The following is a 14817-nucleotide window of genomic DNA, read 5'->3' on the forward strand; positions in this document are numbered from 1 at the left end:
TTTTGATAGCACAAGCTTCCTTAGGAAATCTTCTCTGACCTTGCAGACTAGGGCAAGTACTCTGTGATATGTTTTTATATCACCAATTATTTTCCCTCATAGCATTTATTACGACTGCATTTTGACATTTATTGGTATGACTACTTGATTAATGTCTCTCTTTCCCACTACAATGCAAATTCCACATGGGCAGAGCCTGTGCTTTGTTTGGCTTACCACCATATCCTCAGAGCATGACTTGATTCACATTAAGACACTGGGTATGCAATAAATAAGCAGCTAGTAAGGGCTCTACAAGATATCCAAATTGCATATTTCTGCAGTTGTTCCATCAGATAGTGGCTTGTTAGAAAGTTTTTATCCATCCACTCAATTGGGTATAGTCAGGACATAGGAAGTGATAGCTCTAGTCCTGCACCATTCATTGATCCCAGAAGCCACACACCTCACCTACTTGCTATATCTGTACTTGGAGGCTCTGGCCTTAATGCTGTTTTTTAATTATTTTCTGAATAAGTCTCTTAGCCTCAAATTTAACCTTAACATTTGCACCTAACATTCTTTTCTATCATCATTGTAGACTTATAAAGATGTGAACTTTTATAAAGAGAAGTCATAATTTATTGGGTGACTGCCCCTTGGAGGAAGGAAAATTCGCAGACTTTTAGGGGGTATTTGGAATCCAGATCTGAGTTTTTTGGAATTTCTGAAGGTGCTGACAACAATTGCAGTTGATTTTTTTAGGGTAAAGCCTTACTGTGGCCAACTGAGAAAAGGTGTTCTAATTTAAGTTCGTCTTTGGGATCCCAAACTTACCATATACTCTTTTGCCCACACTGAAGGTGTTTATTTGGGATAGAAATCTTCAGCATGGAGCAGAATGCCCCCTTTTTGACCCATAAAGTAAGGACTACTAAGATAGCAATGACCATTAGGAAACTCTTTGAACTCTTCCTCGCCATCAAAATATCAAATCAGAGGCAAGATCACTTTTTCAGAGGCAGAGATTAAGGCAATTATCACCAATTTGTGAGATGCTGATTGATGATTTTTATCCCATTCAATTCCTTAATATGGTCAGTGCAAAAACCAGTGCTAACTCCATCTGCATTTTCCAACCCTCACAGTGGCCTCTTTCCTAGAACAGATGAATCAAGTTCCTAACCCTTGATCTGTAGTTCCTCATTTGTGGATCACATATTATTATTCCTGCTCACTTGGACTACCAAGCTCCTGCTCACTTGGACTAACAGTTTTATTTCACTGGACGGAGCAATGTTTGTTAATTCTCTGCCACTGTGTCACAATCTAGTTATCTGGAGTCATGGCAACCTTTCCTCCTAGGACTTGAACTGACCCAGTATATTTACAACGTCAAGCTGGTAACTCCTGAAGAATAGCAAGTGGCAACCCTCTATGTGTTTTGGGAAGGAATAAAAATATAAGATATCAAAGAACCTACACCCTTTAAGAAATCAAAGAACCTATACCCTCTGTTAAATCCCAAAAAGGAGACAGTGGGGGTTGGGGGGGTAGGGGTGTTTCCGATGTCAAGGACATGATAGAATGCCTAAGTGAAAGACACATTGTTGCATACAATGCTAACAGGGATTTTTTTTAGATTTCAAATCCCGTTTATATAACATTTGTGTGTCCTCTGACCAATTGACAAGTAACACAGATATCTACCCAGAGAAGAGAGGTTTTCTAGCTGGTCTAGTCTACAAAAGTGGCCCTGCGAGCTGGTCTGATAACCAACCACATTTTAACCAATAGTACCCAACATGTATGAGGCAGACCACTACGGTATGAGGAAAGCCTTGAGAGTAGTGTTATTACAGGGGAACTCAAGGTATTGGGAGCTAATTCATGTCACCAACAGTGGGTAACTATTCTCTTTTTTGAGTAATAGCTCCCAGCTTGCTTCTAAAACCAAGTATCTGATTACAGAAACAAGTAATTAGGGGATTCCTGGGTGGCTCAGCGGTTCAGCGCCTGCTTTTGGTCCAGGGTGTGATCCTGGAGTCCCGGAATCGAGTCCCACGTCAGGCTCCCAGCATGGAGCCTGCTTCTCCCTCTGCCTGTGTTTCTGCCTCCCTCTCTCTCTATGTCTATCATGAATAAATAAATAATAAAATCTTTAAAACAAGTAATTATGCAGCCTGAGCCATCCTTCATAAACTAGGTATCATCAGATCCATAAGCCATAAAACACTCCAAGAAGTAGTATATAAAAGAACAGATTAAAACATGCCACAAGGATCACAGTATTATTTAAATGGATTATTCACCTCCAACACAGAGAGTAGACATTTTCCATATTTATAGAGCGTGCTTACTGAAATCTTACTGAATAAAGAATGACCACATGAGCCTGTTCCTAGCAACAGAAGATTCCTACTATAGAGAAAGCAATCAAATATTTTCTGAAATAAATTTCACCCGATATTAAGCTTCATTAATAATATTTATTTTAAAGGTCCCTTTTTATTGTAACAAATATAAAGTCATCGATGTTTTACAAATTGTCAAAAATGCTTTAAGTACAAAAAAAATACATTAGTAAAATGAAAGTTACACAGTGTTATTTGCTACATACTTAATACTGTCAACATGCACACCATATGCCAGAAAAGCTCATGCATTATTGGAAAAGAGAAGAAATTAGATATAACACCTATGCTGTCTGATTACAAATTCATTGCTTCGGTCAATTTCCTTTCTTCAGGGATACCATTTACCTGCAGTGTGGAAGAATGAACATAGGCATGACTTAGGGCATGGACACTTTTAGATTTTGAGCAAAACAAAGAATGACAAGGAGCAATTTTCTATCTTCTTATTGTACTCTAAAAATAATTATGTTGACATTATTTCTCTGCACTTTGTTTTTTGTTTTTTTAAAAAGGAAAAATTCTAAATTGGTCCTCTCCTTCTTGGGCCAAAGCTGTAATGGTTTGTACTTCTCAGAAGGAATGGTCTAAAAATTCCTCCCATAATAAACAAAAAGAATGAGGTTGACTGCGGGATGTATGACTGTACCTTTTAATCGTGGCTTTTTAGAAAATACCGTGTAGGTTGGAAGGGCAAAGAAAATGAGAAAACCTGAAGGGGCATCAAACCGAATGGCTTGGGCCACGTCCAAAAGCCAGTGCTATTGTCAGCTTGTAACTGCTCTATTATCTCAGCTAGCGCTTAAGTCCAGGATTACAACACTGGCAGCTAGTTCGTTTCTTAAACTTTTGGTGATCATTAAAAAATAAAATAAAATAAAATAAAATCACTAACTCAATAGAACAAACTTCAAAATATACTCTTCCCTGACAAATTCCATATAAGTAGCTACAAATAAAATTACTTGGTATCCAAGAGACAAACCTTGTGCTTAAATTATCTTCATAAAAACAAACAAACAAACAAAAAAACAAAACAAAACAAAAAAACAACTGTGACCTTGCACAGTGGCTTGAGGTGCTTGGAAAAGGCAAATTATTATTTCATGATAATCATGCACAAGTGTGGTTGCCTCTTTGTGGTCCTGGGAAGACCAGGAAGGAGTGACCAAAAAGCTGTTGTAGCTGTGAAAATACATAAATAGCACTAAATCCATGGATGCGTATACATAGCAAAATAATCGAGAAACTGAGAAACAAACTACTTTTTTCATTCAAACAGAATGGGAATTAGGAATGTAACCTGCCCATTCAGCTCTTCTCTCCAGGAGGCATAACTCTATTTGGTTGTACATTTATCAGAGGCAGAAACACGACAATCTATCATAATTACAAAAATGCTAGGGTGGTCTCTCTCCCTTTAGCACTTAGATACTTCGGGAACTCATCGAAAACAACAGTGACAAGAAGAAAACAACCAAGAGGAGATAGTGCACTTTAGTCAATAATGTGCTCCAAATTACAGAAAAATATAAGAGAACAAGGAGGTAATAGGCTATCGTATTAACTAAAAAAGGAGATCAAAGCTTCCTTGACTCAAGCAAAATGCCTGCTCCCCAAAATCTGTTTTAGAAAAATAATCTAGAAAATTGAGTTGAACAACCTAAAATTCCCCTAGGGAAATTCTTTGGCTCTTATCCCATTTGCTCAGGCATAAATTGTCCTCGTAGTTGAAAATGCTGCCTATTACTAAAAACTAGCACACTAACAAGTCTACTTGCTGAAAATCTATACCACTATCAAATATGTGTCTCTAATATCATCTACTCAGGCTTATTTCCTCTAATGGGGGGGATAAATAAAATCTGGATTTTGAAAACACAAATTATTCACTGTTTTGCTAGAAGCTGTCGTCTCCTACTCACTCTTTCCATGAAATAGTTAAGAATCAGAGGAAAGGCATATTAGAAGAATTATAAGTTTATGAATTTAATGAGGGAAATACAGAAATATTCCTTTAAAATTTTTCCTCTTAAAAAAAGAAAAAAGCCATGCAATTAGTGGTTAACAGGGATTTGTTTTTGTCTTTGCTCTTTAGGTAACAGATATTTATAACAAAGTTTGTTCCTTCATCAATCTCCTGAATGCTTACACAGTAGCACCACCACATCAATATATTGAACACCCTTGTTGAAACACGTTAGCATTTAATTAAAACAAGTGATCAAAACTATGGGGGGAAATTCTGATAAACATTATCGCATAATTAAAATCTGATGAACAACTTCATTATACTTGCCTCAAATCTTTGAAAAGTTGTCAAACGAAAATCTCCTTAAATTCCCGAAAGCAGTAATAGAGAAAATAATTTTTGAATGGAAACATCCAATAAATTTCTATATGTGTGCAAGGTTTTTAAGAGACTTACTTAATAGCTTCCCTACTACAATACCACTATTCATACTCAGAATTCCACATCCAACTTACATTTTTAAAACTTCTCTTGCTTTTCCAAGAGAGCCACAAAAGGCATTACTGGTTGCCTGGCAATTAGAACTAGGAATCAACCACTAATTAGAAGACAATCATGAATAAGTTATCTACTTGGTACCGAGATGAATGAAATAATTGGCTGTGGAAATTTTTTAGGGACACTTGAAAGAAATAAACTTGAAGAAAGCAAGTCTTAGGGAAATAGAATAGTCAAGGGAGAATCATCCGCCATCTTGTTGTCACTGGTCATATTATAACAGCTTTTTAAAGTGGCATTAAAACCAGGCCAACCATTTCTCATTTATCCCCCTGAAGCCTCAGTGATTAGTCACAATGGTTTCCTTTTGTAAGAGTCAGTTTCAAGCTGCTCACTTACTGAGACAAATCCTGGATGGGTCCAAGCTAAGAATCTTTCATACCAAGGGGAAAAACAGGGAGCTTCGCTAAAGGAAGGGGATTTTATTCAGTCTTCCTTAATTAGACAGGACCTCCATGGATGCTTTTGCTCTAAGATCCTTTACCCTATGTTTTTCACTCTGATGCCAATCCATCCAATAATCTAAGCTATTATTCTGAGGTTCTAACTCTGATTAAGGAAGGACACAACTGTTTTGCCTTACTTGATGAAGCTAAAGTTTCATCAATTATATGGTACTACAATTATCGTTCAGTCTGTTAGCTTCATACATCAATATATCAACATTACTTTTAGGACTTACCTGTAGTCTGCTGTTGGGGAATCTGAGTCTGATGTGGCAAGTTCCTAGAAATGATTGACATTTTTGAGTAAAACTTTGTTTACACACATACAGACAGTAGACATACTAGGATGAAAAATTTTATAGCTAAATAGATCCCCAGAAATCATCTAAGCTAGCAAACTCCCATGAGTTTATGGATGGGAAACCTGAGGTCTGACGAAGAGGAATTATATAATATTTGATAACATTCATAAAGCTCTACTAAATGCTGTGTTCTACCTCATAACAACCTACGAGGTAAGTATTATTTTTCCCAACTTACAGATAAGGAAATACCCTTAGAGGTCTGAGCTACATAGCTAAGAAGTGGTGGATAAAGATGTGAACCCAGGGACTCCAAGGCTTGCACTTGTCACTTGTACACTTTCAGACCCAGGTCTAGAACATCTGTACATGTTCACACGCTCTCACAGAACAACATACATACCCATCTTTATTTATTATGCCAAAGCTATGCTCTTCTATCCCTGCGCAGGAAATGACACTGGCCATCCACTCAACTGTACTAGTCACGATATAGAAGTCAGCAACGACCTCTCCCTTCCTTCAGTTCCCACATCCCAATCTTGGGAACTCTTGACAATTTTCCTCAATCTCTCTTTGAATCTGTCTTCTTTTTGACTTGTGTTGCTAACTTGGTTGAAGCCATCACTATTTCTCACTTGGAACTTTGCAACTAAGCTGAATTGTTTCCTTAGTCCCACTCTTGCTCCCTCAAAATCCATTGCACACATTGCTGTCAGATGATCTTCTAAGACACAATTCTGATTAAGTCATTTAAACACACATCATTATTTCCTTATGCCTACTTGCAAATTAAGTTTCAAGTTTCTTAGTGTGGGCCCAGAAGACCATCAATATATCTGGTCCTGACATGGAGCATCCCCTGACTGCCTGAAATAGAGCCACCGCCACCATGGCCACAGCCATCCTTTGACCCAACCAGTTCCCCTTTGTCCTTGCAAACTGAACTTAAAATTTGTTACAATGGACACAAGTTACTCTTATAATCTAAAACTATCCCACAAGCAATGGGTCAAAAATTGTAACCCATTACTTGTTTTAATTAAAAAATATCTCAAGTACCACATGTTCTACGCCTCCTCACTCTCCAAGCACTGCTTCTCCATTAGGTTACCATTTAGTATGGTTTCATACACATGCTGATTGTTGTCGTATTTCTCATCACATAATGTTTATTGGTCCCGAATGCCCTACCAGCAAGAACCTCTTATTTTGTTTAGTACCCCCAACACTAAGCATGCAATAAATAATGTTTGAATGAATATGTGCAGAAGGATACTTAGAAAGATTCACATAAAATACACATATTTATTAACATTCATATTCATTTATTTTCATATTTTGATATTAAAATTTGCAAAAATGTACAACTTAGATTCTGTGTGGAAGAAATTCCCTTGTTGCAGAGTAGAGCTAGATCCAAACCAGGAGTTTTCAGTTTTTTTTTTTGTTTGTTTGTTTCTCTTCAGCAATGGAATTCCTTTTAATTGAAATCCTAAGCAGAACTTTTGATGTACAAAAGAGATAAATGTGAGGTTGCCTGGGTTGAAACAAGGGAGCCAGGAATTCCGCCTGCTTTGTTTCTTTTGCCCCACATGCTGGCCCCTAAGGCATTTCTAAGAAACCTCCAAAAAACAGAGTTTGAAAATCATTGATCTGAATCATTTCAGCCAGGCAAATATTATGTTCCAAATAAAACGATCTTAAGTGGAAAGCTATATATGCTAAATACTACTTAAACTCCTAAATTAATCTATAGAAATGTTAATGACTTTGAGTAATTCTTTAAAATTTTCAGCTCCATTTTAAATATATTGTTAGGGAAATAAAATCAATTCTAATTCAATTCGAGAATGTTACTTAATAATTCATCCAATAATTATATTCTTGTTTGCTATTACCTATCAACTCTACTTATCCTTGTGTGGCCTCATGGAGTATTTTATTTGCTTGTTTATTCTTTCAGTATCTCACACGATGTATTTATACTGGTTTTGATTATAGAAGTAAAAAGATAAATTTATAAACCACAGAGAAAATAAGTTCTAGATTTAAGGATGGGAAAACAAACATCTTTACTATAGAAGTCAAAAAGCAATTTCATGTGCCTTTGGGAAGGGGATATGAGTCTTAACTTCTCAGATACAACTAATTGGGCCTATATGTTCTACATCAGAAGCTATTCGAGCACACCTTATACACATACACCCTTCATTTCCTATCACCTCTAGCTCTACCTAGCCTATTAATGAATTAAATCAATATGCTTTGACAAAACAAAAATACTGAAGATGACAAGAAAAGCCTTTCAAAAGCCCTAAATCAAGGATGCCCCAAATTCAAAATCAATATTTGGCTGAAGTAGTTGGAACTCCCTTATTCCTGTTAGCCAGTCCAACTTACCCTTTGGTGGAACAAAGTTTGAAAACCATTGATCAAAGTCCATCTCCACCCTGTCATTTCTTCTCTAGCTCCTGATTTTTTCCTCTTACACTGCTGAACTGTGTAAATAGTAATGGGCTTGGCTAGGTTTGAGGAGAAATGGTTGGTTGAGAAAGCGCCATACGCAGAAGGTAACAAGAAATCCAGAGATCTCTGAGAAAGCAATGGTGTTACTTTGGTTTATGGATTTAAAAATACCTGCAGTGCATGTCCCAATTGGTTCGGTTTGAACGATGTACATGTGCTACACGCAATCTCAACTGAAATATAGATGAGTTATATAAGAGTGCTTATATGTGCAAACAGGTACTCAACAAGAAATCTGTGGAGATAGAGCTTCCCCCGCATCTCCAGGGTGGGCACACCTGACTCTAGTGTTTGCCCAAACCTGTGACTGCATATGAGCCTATGAATGTCAGAGTGTTCAAATATCCCTGATGGGCATACTTGAAGTGTGAATTCCATTTAAGAGTTGAAGGGAGGTACCTCATAAGAGCACTGCTTCAGGCATACTGGAGAAATTGCTATGAGTAACCAACTCTACTATAGTCAAGCAGACCAGACAGTGAGGAAATAGAAGCATTTCCATCTTTGGTGAAAGCACAAAACTGAAGGCAATTACACAAGGGAGCAGGGCTGACTTCAAATAGAAGTCCAATAATCCTTCAAAGAAAGGACCTCTATAAAGTCATAAAACTATTTAGAATAATTATGTTATTAATGTACTAATGGAAAGATTATTATGTGTAAACTGCATTACATAGAAAAAAGATTAAGAAAACTGGAGTTCCCTAAATTATTAGCATTAATTATTTCTTAATTTTACTACCATTAATTACATGCATTTAAATAGAAAATTATGTAAATTAGCCATTGCACAAACTTTATTCTTTAAAGAAGCAAAGGTAATAATGTGCAAATTAATAAATAAGTGATTTGGGGGGAGGACACGATTATTTATTATTTGTACAACCATTTTAAGGTAATTTGACATTCTTGGATATCCTGTAGAATAAATCTATGAGTTAGGTTGATGATTATCAATGCATTATATTCCTACTTGCTTGAAGACTCAAAAGCAAAGAAAGGTTAAATGATGTGCATTAAGACACCGAATCTGTGCCACATTTGAAAATAAATGACATTAGTTTGGCTATATAGAATAAATGACATTAGTTTGGCTATATAGAATAAATGACATTAGTTTGGCTATATAGAATACAAAACACTTCTCTTTAAGATTAGTATGGAGCCATTTAACAATAAGTAATATATTTAACAATAGTAGTATATGTTTGGAATTTCCCAATTACTTCAGCAAAATTGATGTTGCCTAACCCTTGAATTTTCTATAATTTTTTTCCATCAAAAATGCTGATTTGAACCCCTTACCACTTTTACTAAAGAACCAGGCCATTATTTGGATTAAGGAAGGAAGGACACAAAGAAATTGGAAATGTCAGTGTAACTTTTCATTTCAAAGCCTAATTTTAACCCAAATCAGTGTAGAACATGCATGGAACATAAATGAGAAAGGAGATATTCATTTATGTCTTTTAGATATTTTTCTCCTGTTTGCATAAAGCCAAAAGCAAATCTACCACAGCTTTAAACTGAAGCAGTACAAATGTATAGAACCAAAGTCCAACAAAGAGATACTGCATCCTTGCTGAATTAAAAAAAAAAAAAAAAAAAAGATTTGGCTTCGAAATATCCTTGGCTGCTTGACACTTCTAGTCAACAGGAAACCATTACCTTGGTCCCCTAAAACATTCTCTTCAACTGATATTAACTTTCATTGAAACCTAATTTTTTATTTATGAAATTATACCATAGTTAGTTCTCATTATTACCATGAAGACAAATGGAAAAATACTTTAGACTAAAGCTAAAATGATTAGTTCGTATATCTTTAATTAGAAGACTGAATTCTAGTTTTATATTCGTTAATTTATAAAAGATTAAGCACGACCTACCTCCTGTTTTGAGGGAGACCCAATTACTCTGGATTAGATATTATGTTTAGTATAATGAATAAGGAAAATTTTCATATAGATAATTAAAATCATTCTAAAAATGGGTAGTTTCCCCTATTATTCATTACATAAAATCTTCTATTAAGATGCCTCTCACTCAGGGAAAATCGATTGATACTGATGTTGGTATGAGAAAAGAGTAATAAGGAGGCAGATCTACCCCCAAAAGAAACACATAATACATTACAAATTTTAGAATAAATTCTATTTTAGAGAATTGAATATCTGAAGTCCTCCAGCAATGTCTCCCATAAAAGTGCAAAATTAAAGTTTCCCAGTGGTTTTTAGTTTTTTGAGGTTCAGCATTTCTCTAGCTCATTTAGGACTAATCAGTACTCATCTCTCACTTCTCTACACCATTTTTCTCAGGCAGCTGAAGGAGGTGTGAAAAGTCTTGAAGCTGATAAGTATAAACCCACAAATAGTCCCAACACTCTAGATCAAGCACCTGGACTGCTCCCCTTTCACACTTTTCTTTTGTACATACCTCTTAGGGAGGAATAAGGAGAAACTGTTCCCCCTTTTAGAACTCTAGGTGGAAGGGTGTAAATAACAACATCGTCCCCACCTCTACCCCCAAAAGAAATACCAAGGTGGCTCTTCCAAATCCTGAAACCTAGTTCCTTTAATTATTTTATTAAGGAATTCTCAATCCTTTTTCCTGATCCACCTAACTCACAATATCCAGCAGATTCCAAATCCACAGAATGTTAGCTCTGGGATCTGCATTGTAGAAGCTACTCAGGTGACTGTGATCTGCAACTTTGTTTGGACAGAACCAGGCTAGCCTCTCTCTCTCTCTCAACATACCTTTTAGGACCTAAAATGCTATAACTTGGAGTTTGATTTTCTGCATGTAAATCATATCAAAGGTTTGTTTTCAAGGTACATCAGTCAATCTGTAATATATTTTAAGTTAAATCTTTGGTCAAAAACATAACCCTAATCACAACGATGACTCTTTGGACAAAGCAAATTTACTTGTAAGAATTACTTTATGGGGCACCTTGGTAGCTCAGTCGGTTAAGCATCCAACTCGATTTCTACTCAGGTCATGATCTGAGTAGGTTGTGAGATGGAGCCCTGCTGGGTGTGGAATCTGCTTAAAATTCTCTTTCCCTCTTCCTCTGCCTCTCCCACCCCCGCACCAATTGTGTGCACTGTAAATAAATAAATAAATAGATAAATAAATAAATAATTTATAAAAAGGAATTATTCTATAATGTAATCTCCAGCAATGAATGGTAATAAGGGGACAGGACCTAAAGAGACAAGTTTTTCTTACTGTTAATGGTAACATGTATTCACTGAACTGCAAAGATCATTGATTAAGTACAGATGCAAAAAGCCTGACTGTATCAGGGGGCAGGGAACATTCTACAGAATGTGTGACTACTACTCTTCAACACTGTCAAGGTCATGGGAACTGAGGAAGGTCTAAAAATCTGCCCAGATCAGAGGAAAGAGACATGCCTCGACAGAGTGTCCCTGACAGAGTCCTGGAACAGAAGGACATTAGGGGAAAAAAACTATAAAATCTGGGGCACCTGTGTGGCACAGTCAGCTAAACATCTGACTCTTGGTTTTGGCTCAGGTTATGATCTCAGGGTCCTGGGATCAAGCCTGCATCAGGCTCCACATTCTGCATGGAGTCTGCTTGAGACTCTCTCTCCCTCTCTCTCTCATTCTCGGCCCCTCCCACTCATGCTGTCTCTCCCTCCCTCTCTCTCAAATAAAATCTTTAAAAATAAAACTAATGAAATCTCAAATTATTAAATTAAATTAAAAAAATCTGAAGTCTGCTTAATAGTAAAGCACCAATGCTATTTTCTTAGTTGTGACAAATGTACTATGGGGAAACTGGGTGAGGGATCTCTGGAAACTCTCTGTGTTATCTTTACAACGTTCTGAACCTTGAAAATCATTCCAAAATAAAACAGTTATTAACAAATACATTAGCAAAGATCAAGCTAAACTGACCCTACATTTCTATATTATGTGATTGTTTTAACAGCCTTTGATACTCTCTTTACCCTGGAATGTAGAAATGAAATACAAAATGAAATCGTCCTTTCTGAGCTTGCTCCAACTCCTACTCTCTCCAGCTTCCCTTGCCACTACCTGCTCCATCCCTTGCCTGTAAACTGGATCAGAGATCCTTCTGAGTTCAATGATACATTATCTTTGACTTAAATCAAGATAGGCAAATAATCTAATCTCAGCTTTAACCTAATTTAGCTTTATCTCTTATCCAAGTCTCAATTTTATCATCTGCAAATGATCAGACATTTCTTTTACTGTCTACTGCATGGTACCAGCGTGTAGTCCTGTGAAGCACTGTACCAAAAAAGAAAATATTACTGTGAAACTGACAAATAATGGTGGCAGCCCCTTGTCATAGAACTGTTATGAGTTCTCTACCTGGCGTTGTTATAAGTTTCTCTAGACCTTCTAGACTGACTTCTTTAAAAGACCCAGGCTAATTTCCACACAGCTCTTAAGGAAAGCTTTGAATGTTCTTGAGTCTCACTTAGAAACCAAAGTCCACTTTCAGCCTTATGCCTGAATGTCCTTATGCCTGAATATTTCTAGTGTCAAGTCTGAAGAATAAACATGAAATCCTATAGCTAGCCAAATTATATATGAATGACAAAATCTGTAAGGTTAGGATGAATATGGGAAGATGAAATGTGTGCCCTTTTAGGAAGGATTAATTAACAAACACCAGGCAGCATTCGCCAAGCATGGACTTGGTTATCAAGTACTGTAATGCCTCATCAAATAGAGTATCTCATTTTAATGTGGAGAATTCAATTCAATCCAAATGACCAAAATACATATGCATGCACTTGGTGCTGAAATAAAACTTTAAAAAACAGGGCCATGCTTTTAAGGTAAGAGTAAAAGATGAATTTGCGTAAAGGACAGCTGTGACGAACCTGATACAATGAATCTCCCTATTATCTGGCATGTTGGAAAATGAGGTTAATCACATATTCTGGCTTATAGGGAGTTACCATAGAGACAGTGCACATATTATCCATTTCCAAGAATAAAAGAAAGATAATATACACTCAACACTGAAACTACACCGAATGTAATTTAATTTCCCTCTGATGAGTCAGACGTACTTGACGAACTCGCAGTGCCTCAGAATAATCATTGTGCACATCATCAATTATCTATCTACCCTATTTATATAGAAGTGCTAGTTAATGGAGTTTTTCCATTAGCAGAAATCTGAATAATGTGAAGGTTTTCTGGACTTAAAAATACATATGTGGTCAAATTGTCACAAGTTCAATAGAATAACCTATTGCATTTGCAAATAGAGAGATCTGATCAACATAATGACAGTTGATGGGGTGATGGAAGGACCAGGAAGATGTATTTCATTGCAAACTAGATAGAAAATTTTGTTGTGTTTATAATAGGGGTAGAAACACTGCAAAACTCTAACCACAGAAAATCAAAATAATTTTTAAGGAGCTACTTATTCTCAACATGATATGGTCAGAAAGCATCTCTAAATGACATAGCTTTTCTCTCTTCCTTCAACTTCCCTAGCAACAGAGTTTTACGGATTTACAAAGATATTTAAGCTCCCCTACTCATTATAATGACTATTTCTCTATTCCAAAATTTGATAGCATTGTTATTTTGTCAACAAAAGCATTTCTTGGACTGTGTTCTTTGAAGGGTTACCTCTTCTGGCCTATTTCCATAGATTCATGAAGCATCTCAATACACTCAAGGCCTCTGAGAACTCTTGTAGTTTTAAAACAAACAAACAAAAAAAACTGTTTCTCAAGTGTATTTGACAATTTCGCTTTTGAGAATATATATCAACATTTGAAGGATATATACCCATATTTCACTAGCACTCTTGGGTAGCCTTAAAAAAATTTAAAAATTCTTTCCATTTGGAAATGAATGATAAGGCTGTTCATATTTTCATCTAAAAAAAGCATGAGAGATTGTTAAATCATGAGCTACTACAATATTCTTGAAATATACTAATTTTTTTCATCTGTATCTAATACTGGTGAAGTGAGTTTTTTAGGATGTCCCACTAACTATCAGAGAACAAAGAAATCTATCCTTTCCATTGTATAAAACTAAATTTTGTGTGACTTCAATATTCATATCCCTGGGCTGCCTGGGTGGCTCAGTGGTTGAGCAGTTGCCTTTGGCACAGGTTGTGATCCTGGGGTCCTGGGATCGAGTCCTGTATCAGGTTCACCGAAGGGTGCCTGCCTCTCCCCCAGCCTATGTCTCTGCCTCTCTCAGTGTGTTTCTCATGAATAAATAAATAAAATCTTAAAAAAAAAAATTCACATCCTTGATCAAATGTTTCCAAAACTCAAAATTTTAAATGTATGCAATTTTCTCCACTGTCAATCAGACTTCAATTACTTATACATACATGCCTACATAAACACATATCTTAGCCTATTCAACAGTAAGCAAATAACGTTAGAAAAGTTTAATACAATATTTTCAGATTTCTTAAGTATTTTGAACAAATTTATTGAGTCTATCTATACTATTCATATTAATTACTGTTTAATCTCCAAATTACTACATACATTTTGCATGGTTACAAAATAAGCACTCACAATGGGAAAATTTTACATCCAGTATGATACCCAGAGAAATCTTTAATCA

General features: G+C 36.1%; 1 protein-coding gene across 6 annotated transcripts in view; it reads right to left on the reverse strand.

Annotated features, from left to right (window-relative positions):
* Positions 1-2448: 2448 nt before the first annotated feature.
* Positions 2449-14817, reverse strand: part of SGCE (sarcoglycan epsilon) — a 68421-nt gene continuing 56052 nt past the window's right edge. For 4 of the 6 annotated variants that reach the window (XM_025471322.3, XM_025471329.3, XM_025471326.3 and 1 more), the window contains 3 exons: positions 5606-5649; positions 4693-4727; positions 2449-2741 (listed from right to left, as the gene is read on the reverse strand). In XM_025471322.3, coding sequence (XP_025327107.1) covers positions 2691-2741; positions 4693-4727; positions 5606-5649 — 130 coding nt within the window. In that variant the 3' untranslated portion in view covers positions 2449-2690. The remainder of the gene's footprint in view (positions 2742-4692; positions 4728-5605; positions 5650-14817) is intronic. The other 2 variants (XM_025471323.3, XM_049093579.1) reach the window with 1 other exon arrangement.

The sequence above is a fragment of the Canis lupus genome, chromosome 14 (assembly GCF_003254725.2).
Source record: "Canis lupus dingo isolate Sandy chromosome 14, ASM325472v2, whole genome shotgun sequence".
NCBI lineage: Eukaryota > Metazoa > Chordata > Mammalia > Carnivora > Canidae > Canis > Canis lupus.